Source organism: Lepidochelys kempii, chromosome 27 (genome assembly GCF_965140265.1).
Source record: "Lepidochelys kempii isolate rLepKem1 chromosome 27, rLepKem1.hap2, whole genome shotgun sequence".
NCBI classification, from domain to species: domain Eukaryota; kingdom Metazoa; phylum Chordata; order Testudines; family Cheloniidae; genus Lepidochelys; species Lepidochelys kempii.
In genome coordinates, this window is record NC_133282.1 from 5730077 (window position 1) to 5751545 (window position 21469).

At 56.2% G+C, this 21469-nt stretch overlaps 1 protein-coding gene across 2 annotated transcripts; it reads right to left on the bottom strand.

Annotated features, from left to right (window-relative positions):
* Positions 1-295: 295 nt before the first annotated feature.
* Positions 296-3881, bottom strand: HIGD1B (HIG1 hypoxia inducible domain family member 1B). 2 transcript variants are annotated; one of them, XM_073326085.1, is made up of 4 exons: positions 3804-3881; positions 2372-2475; positions 1672-1806; positions 296-499 (listed from the first exon to the last, which is right to left on the bottom strand). In XM_073326085.1, the coding sequence occupies exons 2-4, from the start codon at positions 2466-2468 to the stop codon at positions 435-437; spliced, it is 297 nt and encodes a 98-aa protein (XP_073182186.1). In that variant the 5' UTR covers positions 2469-2475; positions 3804-3881; the 3' UTR covers positions 296-434. The 2 variants fall into 2 exon arrangements, with proteins under 2 accessions (XP_073182186.1, XP_073182185.1); XM_073326084.1 differs by lacking the exon at positions 3804-3881 and adding an exon at positions 3327-3408.
* Between the last annotated feature and the right edge of the window lie 17588 nt (positions 3882-21469).

Consider the following 21469-nt stretch of genomic DNA (forward strand, 5'->3'; position numbering starts at 1 on the left):
AACTGCAGCTCAGAGACACTAGTGCCAGGCCACCCAGGTGTAGAGCAGGGCATGGAGCGCAGGCCCCGGCCTTCGCCACACGGGCATCATTTCTCCCTTCACCTTAGCACCATTCATCCATCATGCAGCAGTCTGAGCCCTCGCCCCCCCCCTCTGCCTAGCTGCCACGCTGCTCTCCCTCCAAGCTGGGATTAGAACCCAGGCGTCCTGCCCCCTGGAGCCCTGCACTGCCTGCCTGCCTTACTGACCAGCTCAGAAAGTGTGTTCCAAGAACGGGGCTGAGCCTCCCGTTACCTGTAACTTTATAAACCGTGAAAGCAGGATTGGTTCCATACACAACAGCAGCCCCAGGGAGCGCGGGGCTGCAGGGACCTAGGTTCCGCCAAGGGAAGATCGCTGTGCTGTGGCCCTCGGACGCTGCAGCTTCCTCTGGGCTATTTCTGGGCTCTGTCTGCAGCCCGTTTCAGCAGGTAGTCTTTGTACACCGTGTAGGTTGCTCCTGCAAGAGAGACCGTGACATCGTGCAGGCCCGAAAGGGAAAGGGACAGTGGCACCAGGAACATGCCACACAAATAACTTGTATTTCTAGAGCGTTGTCTGTTCTGGAGCGCTGTGGGTCACTTCACCCACTCCCGAGGAGCTGGCAGCTGAACCCGTAGGGGCAACTGGGAACAGAAGTTTGTAAAGTGTGAACCACGAGGGCCCTTGGCCACCAACGCAGCTACCCCCAGGCTGCGGGCGATTTGCCTCACGCAGGTGTCTCTAAAACCTGCCCCCAGTTGGCCTCGCTGCAGGAGGCACTGGCTGAAACGCTCCGGCTCGGGCCATGCAGGAGGGCAGACCGGATGGGCACAACACTCCCTTCCGGCCCCCAAATCACATTGCCCAAGTCTCGCTGCAAGGGCTTGCAGTATAAACGAGACTCAGGCCCAGCGAACTGCTACAGGATCGCCGAGCTGGAGTCTGGCCAGGGGGCAGGGCCCTAGCATCAGGAGAGCTTTTCCAAGCGGCTGTGGCCTCGGCCCTGCACCTGGGCTGACGCACTCGGCCTGCTGGAAGCTGCTAACTGCGCGCTCCAGAGAGCTCACTGGGGCCCATCAGCTTTCCGCACAGCTGTCCTCGCCCGGCTGATGTTCCCCAGCTGCCTGGCCCCCCTGCCTGCTGGCCCCTCCACACATCTTGGCAGAGAGGGGCTGCGTTGTCTCAAGCCATGGTGGGGAAGGGGAGGAAGGCAGGTTTCTCCAGCAGGGTGGAGGAAAGGGGACGCCGCTTGCAGAAGCAGCCCCGTTACTGTATGGGTGATTCAGGTGCCCAAGGTGATATTCAGCAGCAGCCCTGGGTGTGGACAAAGCTTCTCCCTTTGTACGTGAGGGCAGGGACCTTGGACTTCATGGCCCAATTCTGTGTGTGACAAAGGAGTCCCTTCTATCTGGCACCAATTTCAAGTGAACCCCTCCGATTGAGTGACCCCCCCCCTTTCCTCTGCGTGACTCAGGCCGCGGCCCCAAGAAGAGGTGGCCAATGCCAACGCACCATCCAGCGGCTGCAGAATCCACCACCCTGGCGGGGGTTTTGGTGCCTAGCAGAATGCAGCCCCCGTCTGTGGTCCCAGCTTGCCTAGGCTACAGCCCATGTACACCTTGGCCCCAGCATACCCCAGCCCTCACTTACCCAGCGTGATGGCTCCAACCACGCAGGCTTGGGCAGCCATGCGGGTGTGGATCAGGTGCACAGACATCTTCATCTTTCCTCTGGCCTTCAGTCTGTAGAGGCCATAAGCGACCACAAGGGCAAAGCCCCCAATGCCTGTGGGAGAGCACATGGCAGCTGGGTCACTGGGAGGCTCTCCGGGGCACACAGCTGGCGTTGAGGAGGCTGATGCTGCGGCGTGAGCTGCTGGCCAAGGGCCTCCCTGGTACTTTTGGTGTGTTTGGTTCTTCCCGGCTTCTGTGCTACCCTGCTCCCGTCGGCAGCCCCCGCCCGTAGCACCGTCCATGCTACGGTTCCCCCTGCAGGGGCCGGTCAGCACATGGGCCCGGTAGTTACTAGCTCTTCCCCTCCCTTGGGCTCGGAGGATGGGTCCATTTCACATGCCAGCCAGCGCTCTGCACCCAGCGATTGTGGGAAGCCAGGAGCTGCCCTGGCTCGGCTGGGGAAGGGTTTTTCACACCTCTCATGGCCACGCAGCTTGTGGGGCAGATGCTATGAAAGCTCCCGCAGCTCCCATCTGACCTGCCGCAGCCCTGCTATTCCGGTCCTGCCACCCCCGTCCATCCCCACCCAGCCTCCAGGGAGCAGCTCCTGAGGCCGTCCCCTCGCTGGGTCCCGGGGCACGCTGCCCTCCCAGCAGCACCCCTTCGCCCCCACTCACCAGCAGGCACGAATGGGGCCGCACCCGCCTTCTGCAGGAGCTTGGTGGAGACGGTGCCTTCGCGCTCAGGGACCCACTGGCTTTCATCCATAACCATCCTGCCCCTGCAGCCAAACAGGCTCCGTGAGCCAGCTTTGCAACCCCAGCAGTCAGTGACTCCCCTCCTCCAGTGTCCCCTTTGCCCCCACCCCACCCCACCGAGCTGTACCCTGGGGTCTGCCTGGTGCCCCCAGCCAGGGCTTTTCACTATCACAACTTCCTTGTGCTTCCTAGTGTCTTACCACAGGAACAACCCACGCCTCCTCCCTCTCCCCACTTTACACCTGGGGCCCGGAGAGGGGCGGGTGTCTGTTACCCATGGTCACAGAGCAAATCGGTGGCAGGGCCAGGGGCAGAACCCAGGAATCCTGCCTCCCTGGGGCCTGTCCAGGGGCTGCCCAGCTAAGGCATGTGAATGGCTGGGCCACTGCTGGCCACTTGTTCCCCCTGGGGCGGGGGGAGGTTCCCAGAACAGAACCCACGCGGTCCGTGCTGTGCCCTGCTGCCCCCAGCGATGGGCTCGTGCGGCTGCAGCAAGCATCTGAGATGCCAGCAGGGCTCCAGTGCCTCACCCCTGCATCGTTCTGCTGGGCTTTGGGCATCGTGGACGGGTGCGACTGGGTCTGCAGCGCAGGGGACGCGGCATTCGCACCAGCCAGCCCAAGGCCAGGCTGTGCCTGGGGCCTGCCCGGTGCCAGCCCCAACCCGAGGCCACTGTCAGCCCCTGAGCCAGCGGGACAATTCCCAGGTAACCGGGATGGCGCTCGTGTGCCACAGGCCAGGGATAAGCTGTAGCTACGGTCAGTGACGGGCCTGTGAGCATGACACCATGAAGGGCCACGTTTGTCCTAAAGCAGGGCAGGCTGAGTTCACGGTGGGGAGCAAGCGTCAGGGTCCCAGGGGTGCAGTAAAATACCTGTAGCTGGTATCCTCTGAGGGGGTGGGGTCCTGACTTCCCTCTGCTCGAGAACCTGCCTCCCTCTGTACAGGAGCCGCCATCCCCTGGTCCGTGCCCAGGTGCGCAGCGGATGGGGCTGGAGCAGCTTTCATGCTGCTAATGCTCAGCAGCTCTGTAGCCATTACCTGCCAAGGGCCGCTGGGCACCAGTATGGCATGGCCTGGCTTCCCAGTGAGGGATATTTCCAAACCCCTCATCCCTGGGCTGCTTGCCCAGCGCCAACAGCTCTGCCAAGCGGCCGAGAAAGCTGCAGGCCCAACCCAGCAGAGAGCCGAGCGAAGCGCCGTGACCTGAGACACTGAACCTCCCTCCTTGCGCAGGCAGCCAGGGTGCCGAGCCCCTGGCAAGGCTGCTGGCTCCTGGGCACTGTCCAGCACTCACCGGGCCCCATCCAAAGGACCCAGAGCCATGTGCCAGGGGCCTGCTGGCACTTACCTGCTCTCAGTGTTGCTGGGCTAGGTCTGCAGGCTGCCCGGGCTGGATCTCCTCTCCCCGTCCGCACCAGGGACATTTCCCAGCCCCTCACGTTAGGGTTACAGCAAAGTCACTGGCTGGGGAGGGGGAGAGAGCAGAGAGGGGGCTGGTAACTTGGCACCAGTTCCAGGGACCTTAACCCTTTGTCTGCTGGACTCCAGCTCCTCTCCCAGAGGAAAGGGTCTCTGGTGAAATCAAGACCGCACCCACTGGCTGAGCACCCAGGCCTCCAGCTTTGCCCAGGATTCCCTGAGCCACGAGAAACAGGCGGGAAAAGTCCCAGCTCCACCAGCACCTCAGGGTGTCCACCAGCCTCCTGTCCCTCCCTGTCTGCCAGCCACCCCTGCAGTCGTAGCTCACAGCCCCCAGACTCCCCACCCTCGCCCCAGGATGGGCTCTGCCTTCCTCCCGCTAACAAGCCTTTGAGCTCCCTGCCCTGCCTTTGCTGCCAGCCCCGTTAACCACGGGACTCCCGTCCCCTGGACCCCCTTACATGGCCCCCCATGGGTAGGCAGTGACACCCGGCCGTGCCCGGCCCCTCATGCCTGAGGGATGGGGGAAGTGGTGGGGCTAGAAGATCCCCTGGGGGCAGGTGGTGCTGGGCAGTGGCAGGCTGGTGGCAGGAATTACACAACCCCACACACTAATGTTAGTACGGAGGGAAGAGCCCAGCGGCCTCCCCCGCCCCACACGAGGAAGGCCGGGTTGTCTGCTTAGGAGAGACAGCAGGGGCTGGGAGTCAGGACTCCTGGGTTCTGCACCAGGTCTGGCACTGATTCATTGGGCAAGTATTTCCCCTCCTGGGGCCTCAGTTTGAACATGTGTAAACCGAGGACACTAATATCTGCCGACATGGGGGCTGTGCAGCCAAGTGACCAGACATTGGTAAAATGCTTGGAGATCCTCTTGTGGGCGGTGTCACCAACATGCCCATGGCATTGTTTGATGTTGCTCACTGGCCGTGTCCCAGTGAGCCTGGGGAAGAGGCTTCAGCACCGGTGCGTTGTGAAAATCAGTAACTTCAGGCTGGGAGGCAGGGCTTCCGAATTGTCACATTCTCTGCTGGATTTAGACCAGTCTAGAGAACATCACCATGGAGCATTGCCTGCGTGCTGCTCCCGCGCAGCCATTCTGCAGCAAATGGTGTATGGGCTCTCTATGAAATCTATGGCAGAGGCTTTCCAGGGCTTCTCTTCCACGTTAGCAGGGGCTTTAGCCACAAGAGCATCTTTTCTTTCCAAGGGCTTTATAGATTTGGCATAGACCTTCCATCACCCTATGGAGCTGATAAATGGAAGGCTGCTGCAGAGAGTGGTCCATGCCTGGTCTGTCCAGCTGCATCATTAATGTGGAGAATAGCTGTCTTGGATGATCATGAAGTGTAAGGCAATCTCTGATAAACCAGGTCTCAAGCCATTAATTTGAAGCAAAAGCAGATATATATAAAAAACCAAAACAATAGATACCAAATGGAAAAAGGGGGCAGTTGATAGCAATGAATATAAATTAGAAGCTAGGAATTATAGAAAATTGATAAGAGAAGCAAAAGGACACAAGGAGGCATCTATGGCCGGCACAGTTAAGGGCAATAAGTAGAGGGGGTTTTAAGTATATTAGGAACCAAAGGAATCCTAGAAATGGTATTGGTCCATTACTAAATGGAAATGGTAGAATTGCAGACAAAGCAGAAGTGTTCAATAAATATTCCTCTTCTGTATTTGGGAAAAAGACAGATGATGTAGGTATATCATAAGATGATGAAGAAATACTTTCCATTCCAACAGTAACTCAGGAGGATGTTAAACAGCAGCTACTAAAGTTGGAGATTGTTAAATCAGTAGGTTCGGAGAACTTACAACCAAGAGTTTAAAAAGAGCTAGCTGAGGAGCAATCTGGAATGTTAAAGTTGATTTTTCCAGAACTTTTGGAACACTAGGGAAAATCCAGAGGACTGGAAGAAAGCTAATGTTGTGCCAATATTTAAGAAGGGAAATGGAACAATGTGGGTAGTTACCAGCCTGTTAGCCTGAAATCAATCCCGGGCAAAATAATGGAACAGCTGATCCACTCGTCAGTTAATAAAGAATTAAAGGAGCGTAACATAATTAATATCAATCAACATGGGTTTGTGGAAAATAGATCATGACAAACTAACTTGATATCTCTTTTTGATGATATTCCATGTTTGGTTGACAAAGGTATAATATAATTAGACTTCTGCAAGGCATTTGAGTCGATACTGCACAATATTTTGATTAAAAAACTAGAATATAAAATGAACCTGGCCCACATTACATGGATTAAAAACTGACTAAATATAACTGTTTACAGGGAATCATCATTGAGCAGGTGTGTTTCCAGTGGAGTCCTGCAGGGAGTGGCTCTTGGCCCTTCACTATTTCACAGTTTGATTAATAACCTAGACGCAAATCAGAAATCATCTCCGGGAAACTCTGCAGGTGACACACAGCTTGGGGGAGGGGTGAGTGGGGAGGAAGCCAGGTCCCTGGATCGCTTCAGAACGTGGGCAACGCAAAGGGTGTTGCCAGTTCATAGGGCTTTGTGGGTTAGGAGCAGCCCTTTGAAGCAGCAGACAAGCTTTTAGAGGACGCGGGGTCTCGGAGGAGGCCCAAGGCCTGAGCTTGGTCGCCCAGTGCCCAGTCCATCGCCGTCTTGACCAAGACACAAGGGATTGCACTGGGGCCATCCAGGGCTCAACACCGGAGTCTCTACAGCTGGCGTGCCCGAGGCCAGGGTGTTGCTAACCTCCGCTGTGGCAGACAGTGACACACCCTGATCAGTGGGCTAAGCTGCCCGAGAAGATCTGGGGAGCAGCCAGTCCCCATCCTGCTGGGGCTCCCAGCACTTCCCCGGGGAAAGGATTCTGTCCCAGTGGATCTCGGAGCCAGGCAGCTTTCCCTGCTCTTCCGCCCCATTTCCCTCTCTCTTAATCTAGTTCTGCCTGCCCCCCAGGATGTGCTGAGTCCCCCTACCCCGTGGGACCCCCGCTAGCCCGGATCCATCGCCCCATGTGCAGCTCCCACAGCCCCCTGCAAGAGGCAAGCAATATCTGCTTGCCCATGGTTGAGGGAGAGGGTGTCAGAAATGTGAGAGGGGATAAACTGGGATGCACTGGGGCAAGCCCCTGCCTTGGCTTAGCAGCAGAGTGCCCACCTGGGACACTGGCACCCTGGCTGCTGCTTCCCAGCGGCAGCGATTTATCCCCCACCAGTAATAAACCAGCTGGGAGGTGGGGGAGGGCAGCCCCAGCTGGGGTGCAACAGCCCCTCAACCCTGCCGTGCAGCACTAAGGACCCAGTTCCGCATGCAGCCAAAGGTGGCGAACTTGTCAGCACATGTTCCCCAGGGTGCCGAGCTCAGAGCCCCATTAGGTTTGCCATGTGCTCCTTGCTTCTGGGGCATGTGGCCGTCTTGCCAGAGTGACGGGGAGCGACAGGGCAGAGGCTCCGATCTGTGCCCTTCCACAGTTCCTTAGGAATTCTCCAGTATAGGCAAGATCAGGCAGTTCCCCTTCGAGCTGCCCTGAGGATCTCAGAGAGCCGTGCAAAGGAGGTCAGTGTCAGTGTCCTGTCCCCATTCTAACTGGGGGAATTGAGGCACGGAGCAGGGAAATGACTTGTTCAAGGTCACCCAGCAAGCTAGAGCTAGGAATAAACCCCAGGTCTTCTGCGTCCCAGGTCTGTGTGCTGGGCTATACTGCTTCTTGAGATCTTATTCTAGCCCCTGTCACCGTGGTATCTGGCCCACTGATTTCAGCCAGCAAAGTCAGTTGAGTTACTCTGGACTCACAGGGATGAGAAGTGAGGCGCCATGAGCCAGCCTCTGAGCCGGGGCCAGCGGGGAGGGAGGTTCCAGCAGAGGGAGAGTGCGACAGACGTGTCCCACCCGTTCCCACCAGGCTGGGGACGGGATTGTTTCTCATGAGGGATGTTTACAGAGGGACCCGGGTCAGAGCCTGGTGGCCCAGCTGCAGCCACCAACATCCTGTTCCCTCCCTCACTGCGGGGAGCTCGAGTGGAAAACACTGACCCCTCCTTAGATCAAAGGGCTGGAGCCGGGCCCCAGCCCCTGTGAATTCCAGGGGTGAAAGGGAGAGAGATAAACAGCCCTTTCCCAAGCTGGCTGTGTGAGCTCCCACGTGCCCCCAGGGTGCATCAGCGGGGTCAGGAGGGAGGGCGGCACGGCCCTGCTGCTTCCTCTCGCTGGAGCCCAGAGCTGCTTCCAGCCACGCCGCCACTTTGGCTCTGTCAGGCTGCCTCTGAGCGGCCTGGGGGCAGGAACCCGTCAGGGCAACCCCTGCAGCCTGCACTGGCAACGCCCCCCTCCTCCCCAGACACACGTGTCCGTTGTCACACTCTTTTCCTGGCACCAACACCCAGCTGCTTCCCTCCTGCGGAGAGCTCCTGGGCGGGGGACGGACCCTGCTCATGGGCCCCTGGCAGCAGCCCGGACCACGTGCGGTCCCAGGCTGGCTGATCCGCCACGCTAGCTGTCCCCATCGAAATAACAACCCCAGGGGGACGCTCCCATTCTGGGACCAGCAGCCGGGGGGTGGGGTGAGCTCTGGGGCCCACCCTGCAGGGAAGGGGACGTGTAAAATGGGAGCCAAGCTCACCCTGCTGCTGTGGGCTCTGGTGCTGCAGGAAAGCCGGCAGGTCAGGGCCTGGCACTCTCCAGAGCAAGGAGACTAGCAGGAGCTGCACCGCTCTGGCAGCGTGGCCAGGGCCGTGTGGGGCTGTCTAAGCAGGCCCCTGGCCTGGGATGGTTTGGAGCTATTCTCCTGGTCCCCTTCTGGCAACTGACCCGCCTGGGGAATGCTGGGCTCACTCCAAAGCGAGCTCTTCCCTCCCTGAAGCTGCTTCAGCTACTAGCAAATGGTGCTGGCCTGGCAGCCCCTATTTACCCACAGAGCAGGAAAGCTCAGGCAGCAGGAGGGCCAGCTTCCCCCACATGCCTCCCTGGCTGAGGCGGGGGAGGGGAGCGGGGGGCTCTCCCACGCTCTGCCGCCGGCACATGAGGGCCAGTTAGTGCATTTGTAAAGGTGGATTCCTTGGTCCGCAGCCGTCTGTCCCCCTGCTCCTTCCCAGCAAGAGAGGGTGCGCTACCGAGCGGCCCAGGGCTGCCCACGCAGCGTCTCTGTTGAGGCTTGGGCAGGAGAGTATCTGGGCCAGAGCGCGGGGAGAAAAAAGAAAAGGAGGACTTGTGGCACCTTAGAGACTAACCAATTTATTAGAGCATAAGCTTTCGTGAGCTACAGCTCACTTCCTCAGATGCATATCATGGAAACTGCAGCAGACTTTATATATACAGAGAGAATATGAAACAATACCTCCTCCCACCCCACTGTATCTATGCAGGAAATAGCCCGACTTGATTATGTAAAGAGCTGTCACTTTGGATGGGCTAGCACCAGCAGAAGAGTGAATTTGTGTGTGGGGGGGTGGAGGGTGAGAAAACCTGGATTTGTGCTGGAAATGGCCCACCTGTTGATCACTTTAGATAAGCTATTACCAGCAGGACAGTGGGGTGGGAGGAGGTATTGTTTCATGATTTCTGTGTGTATATAAAGTCTGCTGCAGTTTCCACGGTAAACATCTGATGAAGTGAGCTGTAGCTCACGAAAGCTCATGCTCAAATAAATTGGTTAGTCTCTAAGGTGCCACAAGTACTCCTTTTCTTTTTGCGAATACAGACTAACACGGCTGTTCCTCTGAAGCTTATCTAAAGTGATCATCAGGTGGGCCATTTCCAGCACAAATCCAGGTTTTCTCACCCTCCACCCCCCCACACAAATTCACTCTCCTGCTGGAGAGGCAGCTCGGGAGCTTGTAATGGTTCACTTCATTAAGCTAATTGGCTTTTCATGCATCCAGGACCTCACACTGTTTTGCTGGGGGGTCCTGTCGTTTCCTTTGAAGCATGGCAAACCAGTCTGGTAAGTGCCCCCCGTGTGTCCTTTGTCTACCAGCTGGCCGGGCTCTGGGAAAGCAGCGGGAAGGAACTGGAGCTTTGTTTGCAGGCTCAGCTGGGTCTCCGGGTGGCGGGGCTGGTTCGGACAGACGCTGTGCAGGCCTCTCAACTGCAGTTGGCGGGCGGCTTGCAGCCAGGTTAACGAGCGCATTCCGTCAGGGTGCCAGGGCAGGGCACATCAGGGCTTCCCAGCCCTCCACGGAGACGCAGGTGAAGGGCCACTGAGACACCGGCTGGAGTGGAACATTTAATGGGATCGATTGAGAAGTATTGTCCTTATTTACTTGAAGCAGCGAGAGGCCCTGCCCCAGTTCAGGGCCCTCCTCAGCTAGGTGCTGCATGGACACAGAGTAAGAAATGGTCCCAGCCCCGCAGGGCTCCACAGGATGGGAGAACAAGAGCATCTTTCTCCTCAGATGGGAAACTGAGGCACTGACTGACTTGCCCACGGTCACACAGGCTGTGGCAGAGCAGAGAACTGAGCCCAGCTATCCCAAGTCCCAGGCTAGAGCCCTGACCACTGAGCCAGCCTCCCTCCAGTTGTAACACTTGCTTTGTACAGCCCCATTCCTCCCACTTCCCGAATGGAGCCTGTCCACACTGCCTGGTTTCTGCCCTGCCTGTGTCTCCGGGGGAGCTAGCCAGGTGGGGCGGGGCACGGCCCCTTGTGTTTATCCCACTAACCCTTATCCTGGGACTCCGTCTCCCTCCCTGCTCCCAGAGCAGCTTCAAACACCATCCCTGCCTGCTCCCCACAAGGGGGAATTCGCTCCCTGCTCCCTCCCCACCCCCATACCACTCCTCAGCTCAGCTGGACAAGGCCAGGAAATGCTAGCTTGGCTAAAGAGCAATGTCGGGAAGCAGACTGAAGGGGGCGCCATATACTGATGGGAGGGAGTTTCTTGCCCCCACCCCTACACTGCAACACCTGGCCTCCAGCGTGGCCACTTACTTGGGCCTAGGAAACTGACTTGCCCCTTTAGAAGAGTCTGCGTTTGGAGCCCAAAAATGATTCGCCACTTTGGGAAACCTCAGCCTTGGCTCCTGTGTGCACTGAGCCGCTACGGGAGCCCAGAGACGGAGAAACGCCTCCCACAGGGGCTGGCAGCTTTGGAAAGCACTTGGGAGACCCTCCCATCGATGGGCTGGAGAGGGGCAAAAGCAAGTTTTGGAAGAGGCACTGGAGCGTCTCATCTACTGGGTCTGGGTGGAGTCCACCGAGAGGCTCCGTGCAGGGGTGCCGGAGCCGAGGGGCCCAGTGGGGCCATGCCTGCTCTCTCAGAACAAGTGCCCAGGTGCTGGATTCCTGTGACAGCTGGATGTATCTGCTGGTGACAGCTGGGGCTGGCTGTATCCCTCAAAGACTGGTGTCGGGGAGGACAGTGCACGGGGGAGATATAATAACAACAATACAACTTGTCTTGGGCGTGCGGATCTGAAAGCAGTTCACATACAAGAATGAAATAAACCTCACAGCCCCCCCGGGGGGAGAAGAGCAATATGGTGATTGACATTTGACAGATGGGGAAACTGAGGCACGGAGCAGGGCAGAGACTTGGGAAGCATCAGGGACAGAGCTACCCATCTCTTGACTCACAGGCCTGTGCTTTGCCCTCATTCCAGGTGGGAGGGGTCGGATGAAGAGCTTGGCACCATTAGCATGGAGACTGCCATTTTCAAAGGGCTGACGGAAGCTAGCCATTCTGAACCCATGGGAGTTGGTGCCCGAGCCCGAAGGTATTTAGGAACCTAACTCCCATTGGGGATCTGTGCCTGACTCCCTGAGGTCCAGGGAGTTTTGTCTAGTCTGAGGAAGTGAATGACAATGGCTTTAATGAGCCTTTGCAACTCTGCAAGTGGTTCTGTGACCAAACCCAGGGCCACTCTGACAATGCAGGTCCCTGCGGTGCCCACCCCCTTCCTCGCTGACTGGAGCCAGACTGGGATGGCTCTGACGAGCCTTGTGCTGAAGGGTGCTGGGAGTTCACACCTGGCCCCAGATACTCTGCCCTTTTTCCAGAGAGACTTTGAGCTTCCCCCAGTGCTGAGCCCGCAATACAATGCAATGCAAAGAGAGGAGCAAGGCTTTGGAAGTTAACTGGGTGTCAGGAAGCCTTAATATTAGCTGCCAAGTCTGGTTAGGATGTGGCATCGCGGGGACGGGAAAGGAGAGCGGAGGTCAAACCCTAGGACGCAGAGCCATTGTTAGTCTCAAAGAAACCCAAACTGGTGACTTGTCACTAACAAGGTCCAACGAGCATTTGTGTCATTCGGCCTGCCAGCTGCATTCATCACTGCAAATAAACCACCCTCGGAGCGGGGAGATGCTCTGAATAAAAAGAGAAGGCGCGGAGGAAACTTGAAAGCCCTCCAGCTTCCCCAAAGCGAGCCGGACAAGGCGCTAATGAGGCAACTGGGACTCTGAAGTTAACAGGAGCGGAGTGCTGGGGCTTTGTATTCCTCCTCCCAACGCAGAGCGTGAGTGCACCTTGAACACAGAACCTATGTCCTTGACGCTAGCTAGTGCTAGTGGATTTGTGCAAGATTCTTTGGCAATACCTGCTTGGATCCTGACCCACAGCCGTGCCCCTGGGGACCCGGCCTTGCAAACATCTCAAGGGGGAATGGCCGTACATTGTTCTGACACTCCCCTTTGAGTGGAGACGGGAATTTGGGGGGTGAAGAAGAATGGTCATTGGTGGCTATTCTCCTGCTTTAAAAAGTTCCATCCACCCAGTCAGAAAGCAGACGTGATACCAAGTGACGAAAGACACACCGCAAAGAGCCAACTGAACAGCTCCAGGGATGGGAGCGGCTTGACACCAGCCAGCAAATAGCTACGAAGAAGAGAGCCACCTGCAAAGCTCAGGGTGGGTTTGTGAGCAGAAAGAAGAAGGTGGCATCTCAGCCACTGTGAGCACCCGCTTGCAGCCCAGGTGTCTGCACAACCACGCGTGCTGATCAGAGTTTGTCCAAGTGGAGGTTCGAGAATCGAGAACCCGTCACCCGACCAGCCTTCCCTCTTGTGCGTGTAAGAACTTGCTGAGGGCACCAGGATTGCTCGGTTGGACAGTGCAGTCACCACGCTGTAGATTCACAGAGTTTAAGGCCGGACAGACCCATTAGATCACCTGGTCGGAACTCTGGTAAATCGCAATTCAGAGTTTCCCCCCGTCACCCCAGTACTGAGTCCAGTAGCTTGTTTGGCCAAAGCATCTTCCCGAAAGCCTCCGGCCTGGCTCTGAAGACTCCCTTGGTGTTTGGTCCAACAGTTAGTCACCCTCCCTGTTAATGGTGCCGTTTCCAGCATTTGACTTGGGGCTCTGCTAATGAATATTCACCTTGAATATGACGGGGGCCGTTGTTTTTCAAGGTCATGCAGTAAGTCAGTGCAGAGCCCAGCTCTCCTGACTTGCACTCCTACTGGCTGATCTCAGCTCTGCCCAGGGCAGGCAGAATGCTTTGGGGCCCAGGATCTGGGCTGCTACAGCCCCACGCTCAGCCCATCTGCGTTATCCCAGGGCAGGAATAGGGTCGCCAGGTGTCTGATTTTCAACTGCAACATCCGGTCGAAAAGCGACCCTGGCAGCTCCTGGCAGCACCACCAACCGGGCCATTAAAAGACCAGTCAGCAGTGCTGCAGAGCTAAGGCAGGCTAGTGCTGCGCCCGGGAAGCATCCAGCAGATCTGGCTCCTAGGCGGGGGGACCACGGGTCTCCGCGCGCTGCCCTCACCCCAAGCACCAGCTCCACACTCCCATTGGCCAGGAACCGCAGCCAATGGGAGATGGGGCGGAGCCCGTGGGTGAGAGCAGTACATGGCGCCTCCTGTCCCGTTCCCCCCGCCTAAGAGCCAGACCTGCCAGCCACTTCCAGGGCACAGTGCGGTGCCAGGACAGGTAGGGACTAGCCTGCCGTAGTCCTGCAACACTGCTGACTAGGAGCTGCCTGAGGTAAGCCTGCACCCCAACCCTGAGCCCCCCTCCAAACCCGCAGCCCCCTCCTGCACCCCAAACCCCTCATCCCCAGCCCCACCCCAGGGCCTGTACTGCCTCCTGCACCCCAACCCCCGCCTCAACCCGCAGCCCCCTCCTGCACTCCGAATCCCATGGCCCCACCCCCCAGCCTGGAGCCCCCTCCTGCACCCCAAACCCCTCATCCCCAGCCCCACCCCAGGGCCCGCACCCCCAGCTGGAGCCCTCACCCTCTCCGGCACCCCAACTCCCTGCCCCAGCCCAGTGAAAGTGAGTGAGGGTGGGGGAAAGCGAACCACTGAGGGAGGGGGAATGTAGTGAGCGGGGGGCGGTACATTGGGGAAGGGGTGGGAAGGGGCAGGGCCTCGGGGCAGGGGCGGGGCTGGGGTGTTCAGTTTTGTGCGATTGGAAAGTTGCCAACCCTAGGCAGGAGTAGGGCGAATGGTGCTGGGCCATGGACCAAATGTGCCTGGCCCACAGATTCCCGTCCCCAGATGGTCACAGTGTGCGGGCCCTACCACGCCGTACGCTTGGGAAGAAGCCCCGCGGGGCCTGGGATCGTCCGGCTGGGGCGGGGTTCGAAGGAAGGCAGGGCCGGCACTTGGCCAGCACTCATCAGGATGCTGTGGAGAGTGCGCAGAGTAACGGGGACACAGCCACGGGGCGGATGGAGAGAAAGGGAGAGGCCGGGCCAAGGCCGTGGCTGAAGCCAAGGGGGGGGTAACATTTTACCCCAGTCCGGTTCCAGGGCAGAGCTGAGACGGGGCCACAGGCTCAGCAGCTGCAAGGATGGTCTCCTGGCCAAGGCAGAGGGCTAGACTTGGGTTCTGTTCCCCCCTCCTGTGTGACTGAGCAGGTCCCTCTGTGACCCACCTGCCCAGTGGGGATGGGACCTACTACACAGGGCGTGAGCCTCAGGGCATCAGGGCTTCCAAGGGCCGTGGAGGTTCCTGGATGGAGGGGGCAGCATCGTGATCGAGTCACTGCACTGGCTGGGTCTTCCTGGAGGGGAAGGGCAGGGCCCCCGGCCGTGCCCTGAGAGGAAGCAGGGGAGGGGATGCTTCCTGCTCAGAGACAGGGACAGTGTTTTGGCGTCAGCCCCATGCGGGGAGCTGGCTCTGTCCCTCTGCCAGTAATAAACGCAGGTTCTGCTGTTCCTGGGTCATCACGCCAGGGACTCTGCCCACATCTGCCAGCCCACCAGGAAGCCGTGAGGTCGCCCAAGCTTTGTGTGAGGAAGCAGGGAGGCCGTCCCAGGAACCTCACAGCCTTGGCCTTCCTGTGGGGCTGTGGGGAGGAGAATTATGACTTCCAGAGTCCAGGGAGCGAGGCTCTTTGCAAGGCGGTGGGAGTCTAGCACACTGTGCCACCTTCAGCTCCACAAAGGCACATCTGCCAGGGCCCAACGTGATGTCCCTTCCCCTCAGAGCCAGCGCCTGGGGTGTGGCCAGAGCCTGGCACTGCTGCGGGGAAGGGCTGCAGGGGGCTCTGCTCAGGGCCCCCACCCACAGAGACAGGAGATTTCCTTTAAGGGCTGAGGGTGCCAGCCCTTGAGTGCACATTGCTCTTGATCAGAGCTTCCTTGTGGCCTCCACGGAAACCTTCCCCCGGAAAACCACAAGGCCCTGGCATCCCTGTCTTGTCTCTGCCGCCCCATGTTTCCACTCAGCCACGTTGCGCAAGATGCTGTGGCTACAACTTTGGAGCATCTGTCAGTCTCTCACTGTCAGCCAGTGACACACAAAAGCAAGAGACCCTGAGATGTGATCAGCAGCTGGGCCGGGGCGGGGCCTGTGGAGAGCAGGCGGCATCCTGGGGATTTTCTCTCTGGCCTGTGGGCAAGGGGCACGTGGATGGCCATCACCTGCAAAGAGGAAAGAAGAGTCGGGAGAGGCCAGGGCCCTCACACGTCTCTCCCACTTCCTCGCCTCACTGCACTCAGCTCTGCAGCAGCTAACAGCTGGAGCCTTGTGATCACGGCAGGGAAGCACCCCCGGGTGGAGCGTGTGTGACAGCGGAGATTTGGCTTGTTTTAGAATCCCCCTCCAGCAACGCAGAGCAGGAGAAGAGAAGAGAAGAGAAGATGCACAAAATTAGACAATGGAGACACCGGTAAGTCCTGCCATGATGCCTGTCGGAGGAAGCCGTGCTGTGGGCCCTGAGTTCCAGGCCACCCCGGCGCAGACACACACAGGTGAGGAGCATTGCCCATGTCCCCTCACCAAACCTGCCCCCCGCAAGGATTTAATCGATTTCCTTTTGCTTTTGTTTTATTTAACCACTGGCTCTCCAGGCCATGCTGTCAGCCGGGAGGGTTCCTGGCTGACCCTGCGCCTGCAGCCTGGCTGGAGCAATGGAAGCAGATCTGATGGCAGTCTGGAGCTGGCCGTGCAAGCTGTGGCCCTGAGCTATATATAGACCGCGAGGAAATCACAGTGGAGGAAGTAAACAAAGAGACCGCGTTGCTTCAGCCTGTGTCATGGTGGCCGGCACTGCACTTTCCCCAGTCGCTAGGCCTCCAAAGGGGCTTTCCTCTCACACACCCTCCTCAGCCTCACTCACTGGACACGGAGACTCAGACAAACCTGGCTGGGCTAGACGCACCGGCCTGGGGGATGCTGGTGGCATTCTTAAGGGAGGGGAGTGTGGGCGAGAGCCAGGCAGGGATGGCAGGACTCAGGTTATAGTCCCAGTCTGGAGAATCGGGGGCAATGTGATCTACTGGTTACAGCAAGGCCTGGGGCTCCAGATTCCTGGGTTCTATTGCTGGGGAATAGGGAATGGTCTAATCTAGTGGTTACCAGTCTCAGGGTACCTAGATTCTGTTGCTGGTTCTGGGAAATGTGGTCTATTACTTAGATAGGGAGCACATGTTAGCATAAATGTTCCTGTTCCCTAGTTGAGGAAAAGCCAGATGACACGGTCACATCACATGGTGATGATGAAAACCTTTCCATTCCAGCAGTAATTCAGGAAGATGTTAAACAGCAGCTACTAAAGTTAGACATCTTTAAATCAGCAGGTTTGGATAACTTGCAATCAAGAATTTTAAAAGAGCTGGCTTAGGAGCTTTCTGAACCATTAATGTTGATTTTCTGTCAGTCTTGGAACCCAGGGGACGTTCTAGAGGACTGGAAGAAAGCTAACGTGCCAATATGTGAAAAAGATAAATGGGACAACCTAGGTAGTTATAGGCCTGTCAGCCTGACACTGACCCCCAGCAAAATAATAGAAGGCTCATCCAGTCCTCGATTAGTAAAGAATTAAACAAGGGTAATATAATTAATGCCCACCAATGTGAGTTTATGGGAAAGAGCTCCTGTCAAACTAACTTGATATCTTTTGGTGACATTACAAGTTGGGTAGATAAAGGTAATAGTGCTGATGTAATATACTTGAACTTCTGTTAGGCGTTTGACTTGGTACTGCACAGTATCCTAAGAAACTAGAACGATACAAAATCAACATGGCACCATTACATGGATTAAAAACTGGCTCACTGATAGGTCTCACATTCTACAGGTGTGTTTCTAGTGGGGTCCCTCAAAGATCGGTTCTTGGCCTTACGCCAGTGATTCTCACCAAAGTCCGGGGCTCCCAGGGGACCGTGAGCAGGTTTCAGGGTCTCCTCCAAGCACAGCCAGCATGAGACTCGCTGGGGCTCAGGGCAGAAAGCCAAAGCCCGTGGCTCTGAGCCCTGCCACCCAAAGCTGAAGCCAAAGCTGGAGCAACTTAGCTTCGCAGGGGGGCCTCTGGCATGGGGTCCCAGGCAATTGCCCTGTTCGCTATCCCCAACGCCATCCCTGACTTTTATATGCAGAAAACCAGTTGTTGTGACACAGGTGGGCCATGGAGTTTTTATAGCATCTTGGGGGGGCCTTGGGAAGAAAAAGGTGGAGAACCCCTGCCCCAAGCTATTTAAGATTTTTATTAATGACCTGAAAAAAATATAAAATCAAAGCTGAGAAAATATGCAGATGACACAAAATTGGGGGAATGGTAAATCATGAAAAGGCCAAGGTCACTGATACAGAGTGAGCTGGATTGCTTGGTAGGCGGGGAAGAGCAAACACATCGCAGTTCAGACTGCCCAAATGTAAATGTCCCCCCTAGGAACAAGGACTGTCGGCCGTATGTACAGGGTGGGGGACTCTATCCTGCGAAGCTGCGACTCTGAACAAGATTTGGGAATCGTGGTAGATAATGAGCTGACCACGAGCTCCCAGTGCGACGCTGTGGCCAAAAGAGCTAATGCCACCCTGGGAAACATGAACAAGGGAATCAAGTAGGAGCCGAGCGGTTATTTTATCTCTGTATCTGGCACTGGTGTGACTGTTGCTGGGATCCTGTGTCCAGTTCTGGTGAAGGATGTTGATAAATTGAGGAGGGGTCAGCGAAGAGCCACAAGAATGATTAAAGGATGTGAACAAATGCTTAGCATGCTATAGACTTAAGGAGCTCACTGGTTAGTTTAACAAGGAGAGGGCTAATGGGCGACTTGATCACAGCCTGTAAGTACCTGTGTGGGGAACGGAAATGTGGCAAAGGGCTCTTCAGTCCAGCAGACAAAGGGATAACATGAGCCAATGGCTGGAAGTCGAAGCAAGACAAATCCAGACTAGAAATAAGGCACATTTTTAACAGGGAGGATAATTAACCTTTGGAACGACATCCCAAGAGCTTCTCCAGCACTAGAAAGTGTTAAATCAAGACTGGATCTGCTCTAGTTCAACCAGGTATTAATTCAGGGCAGGTCTCTGACCTGTGTTACCCAGGAGGGCAGACTGATGATCACAATGCTCCCTTCTGCCCGTGTCTCTGCATCCGTGACTCTGTGGCTGTGGATGGCATATGGGGCATCCCTGGGACTGGACCAGGACCCATAGCTCCCTTGCACAGTTGCCATCCCCTCATGGCAGGGGCATTGAGGCGAGGTTTTCACCTCCTTCTGGAGCACTCAGCAGCACGATTCCTTCGCACCCTGGGTACGACTGGATCTTGTTCCCACGCTGCTGCAATTCTTGTACTACCAACAAACCGGTGCATTTAAGGTGGGTAGAAAGTTGGCTAGATTGTCGGGCTCAACGGGTAGTGATCAATGGCTCCATGTCTAGTTGGCAGCCGGTGTCAAGTGGAGTGCCCCAGGGCTCGGTCCTGGGGCCGGTTTTGTTCAGTATCTTCATAAATGATCTGGAGGATGGTGTGGATTGCACTCTCAGCAAATTTGCGGATGATACTAAACTGGGAGGAGTGGTAGATACGGTGGAGGGCAGGGATAGGATACAGAGGGACCTAGACAAATTGGAGGATTGGGCCAAAAGAAATCTGATGAGGTTCAATAAGGATAAGTGCAGGGTCCTGCACTTAGGACGGAAGAACCCAATGCACAGCTACAGACTAGGGACCGAATGGCTAGGCAGCAGTTCTGCGGAAAAGGACCTAGGGGTGACAGTGGACGAGAAGCTGGATATGAGCCAGCAGTGTGCCCTTGTTGCCAAGAAGGCCAATGGCATTTTGGGATGTATAAGTAGGGGCATAGCGAGCAGATCGAGGGACGTGATCGTTCCCCTCTATTCGACATTGGTGAGGCCTCATCTGGAGTACTGTGTCCAGTTTTGGGCCCCACACTACAAGAAGGATGTGGATAAATTGGAGAGAGTCCAGCGAAGGGCAACAAAAATGATTAGGGGTCTGGAACACATGACTTATGAGGAGAGGCTGAGGGAACTGGGATTGTTTAGTGTGTAGAAGAGAAGAATGAGGGGGGATTTGATAGCTGCTTTCAACTACCTGAGAGGTAGTTCCAGAGAGGATGGTTCTAAACTATTCTCAGTGGTGGAAGAGGACAGGACAAGGAGTAATGGTCTCAAGTTGCAGTGGGGGAGGTTTAGGTTGGATATTAGGAAAAACTTTTTCACTAGGAGGGTGGTGAAACACTGGAATGTGTTGCCTAGGTAGGTGGTGGAATCTCCTTCCTTAGAAGTTTTTAAGGTCAGTCTTGACAAAGCCCTGGCTGGGATGATTTAATTGGGTATGGGTCCTGTTTTTGAGCAGGGGGTTGGACTAGATGACCTCCTGAGGTCACTTCCAACCCTGATATTCTATGATTCTATGTCAGCACCCTCCCTCCACTTCTGCAGAGAGCAAACAGCATTGGTAGCCCAGAATCGGACCCATGTCTTTGTGCCCAGAGAAGTCGCCCACTGTCTCCCCAGAGCCAGTGCCCCTGAGCCCAGGTTTCCCAGCTTGGGTTCCCTCGTGTGTGCCAGTCACATGCCTGCCCAGGGTTTTGAAGCAGACCCAGAAGTTGTTCGTGTGACTTGTGACATTCTATACCTTGGGGGAGACAGAGTCCTGGAACCCCATATTCCGCCTTTTTGTACAGTCGTGATCTCACATATAAAGCAGGCCTTGTAAGGTATCAGGGGAAACATTCTGACCTGCTGAAAGTCATTTCTCTATCCATAGATGTGTATCATTCATGCATATGAAGTTATGAGACGTGTGTTGTATGGTGGTCACTAAAACATGCTGTAAATTGGGGAATCAGCCAGATATTGGCTCCCCAGAGGCAACAGCAAGGAAAGTCGCCAACACCCAGGCGGGGTGTCAAACAACCCATCACCAGCCATTGTCCAGCAAGGGAGCTACAATGCAATGACTCACCTGCATGAGGCCACACCAGAGGAATTGCTCAACCTTGTCTGGGGCCTCAGCAATGTCCCCAGACATGTGTGGACTTGTGTTTTCCAAGCAGATGGACAGAGGGTATAAAACAGACACAATGGCCATATGCTGGGCCTTTCTCCTTCACCCACTACACTGCAAGCAACAAGGACACTCTGAAGCCAACTGTGGGGACTGACCCAGATTTCAAGGGTGAAATCTGTGTCCTATGAACTGCAATATCCAGTAGGGTGAGAAAAACTGCTTAGTCTAGTTGTTGCCCAGTCTAATAGGGCTGAGAGGTTAGTCTGCGTGCTGATATTTTATTTCTTTTGGTAACTAACTCTGACTTTTTGCCTATCACTTAATATAACTTAAAATCTATATTCTGTAGTCAATAAATTTGTTTTACTGTTTATCTTTACCCGTGAGTGTGTATGACGTGTGTGGCAAATCTCTTCATATTGTGCAAAGGCGGGTGTATGCCCACTTTCCATTGATGAAGTGGGGAACCAGTTAGTAAATCTGCAGTGCTCATCTTGAGCAGCGCAAGACGGTATATTCTGGGGTGCAGTGCTGGGAGCTGGGGGGACTTGGCGGGTGCCTTTCTCTGGGTGATTCCTGAGTGGCTCTGGGAGCATTCGTGCAATCCAGCTGGGTGTGGGGCTCCGCATGCTGTGGTGCTGAGTGATCACAGCGCCTGGAGGGAGTTTCTGCTGGTCACTAGCAAGGCATTGTGAGAGGCCGCCCAGGCTGGAGAGACTTCAGGGGGCACAGCGGTCCCACAGTGCCAAGCTGCACCCCGGGGATCCCAACACACTGCTCACTTGGGGTTGCAGCTGCACTAAGCACAGCCCAGGTGGCTCAGTCACCGGTCTCCTGGTCCCTTTTGTTACCACCCTGAACTCCCAGCCACTTCACAGCCATTCACAACTTCAAGCCTCTGCTCTCGCTGGTTCCTTCTCAGCGAGGGGCCCGGGAGAGAAGATCATACCCA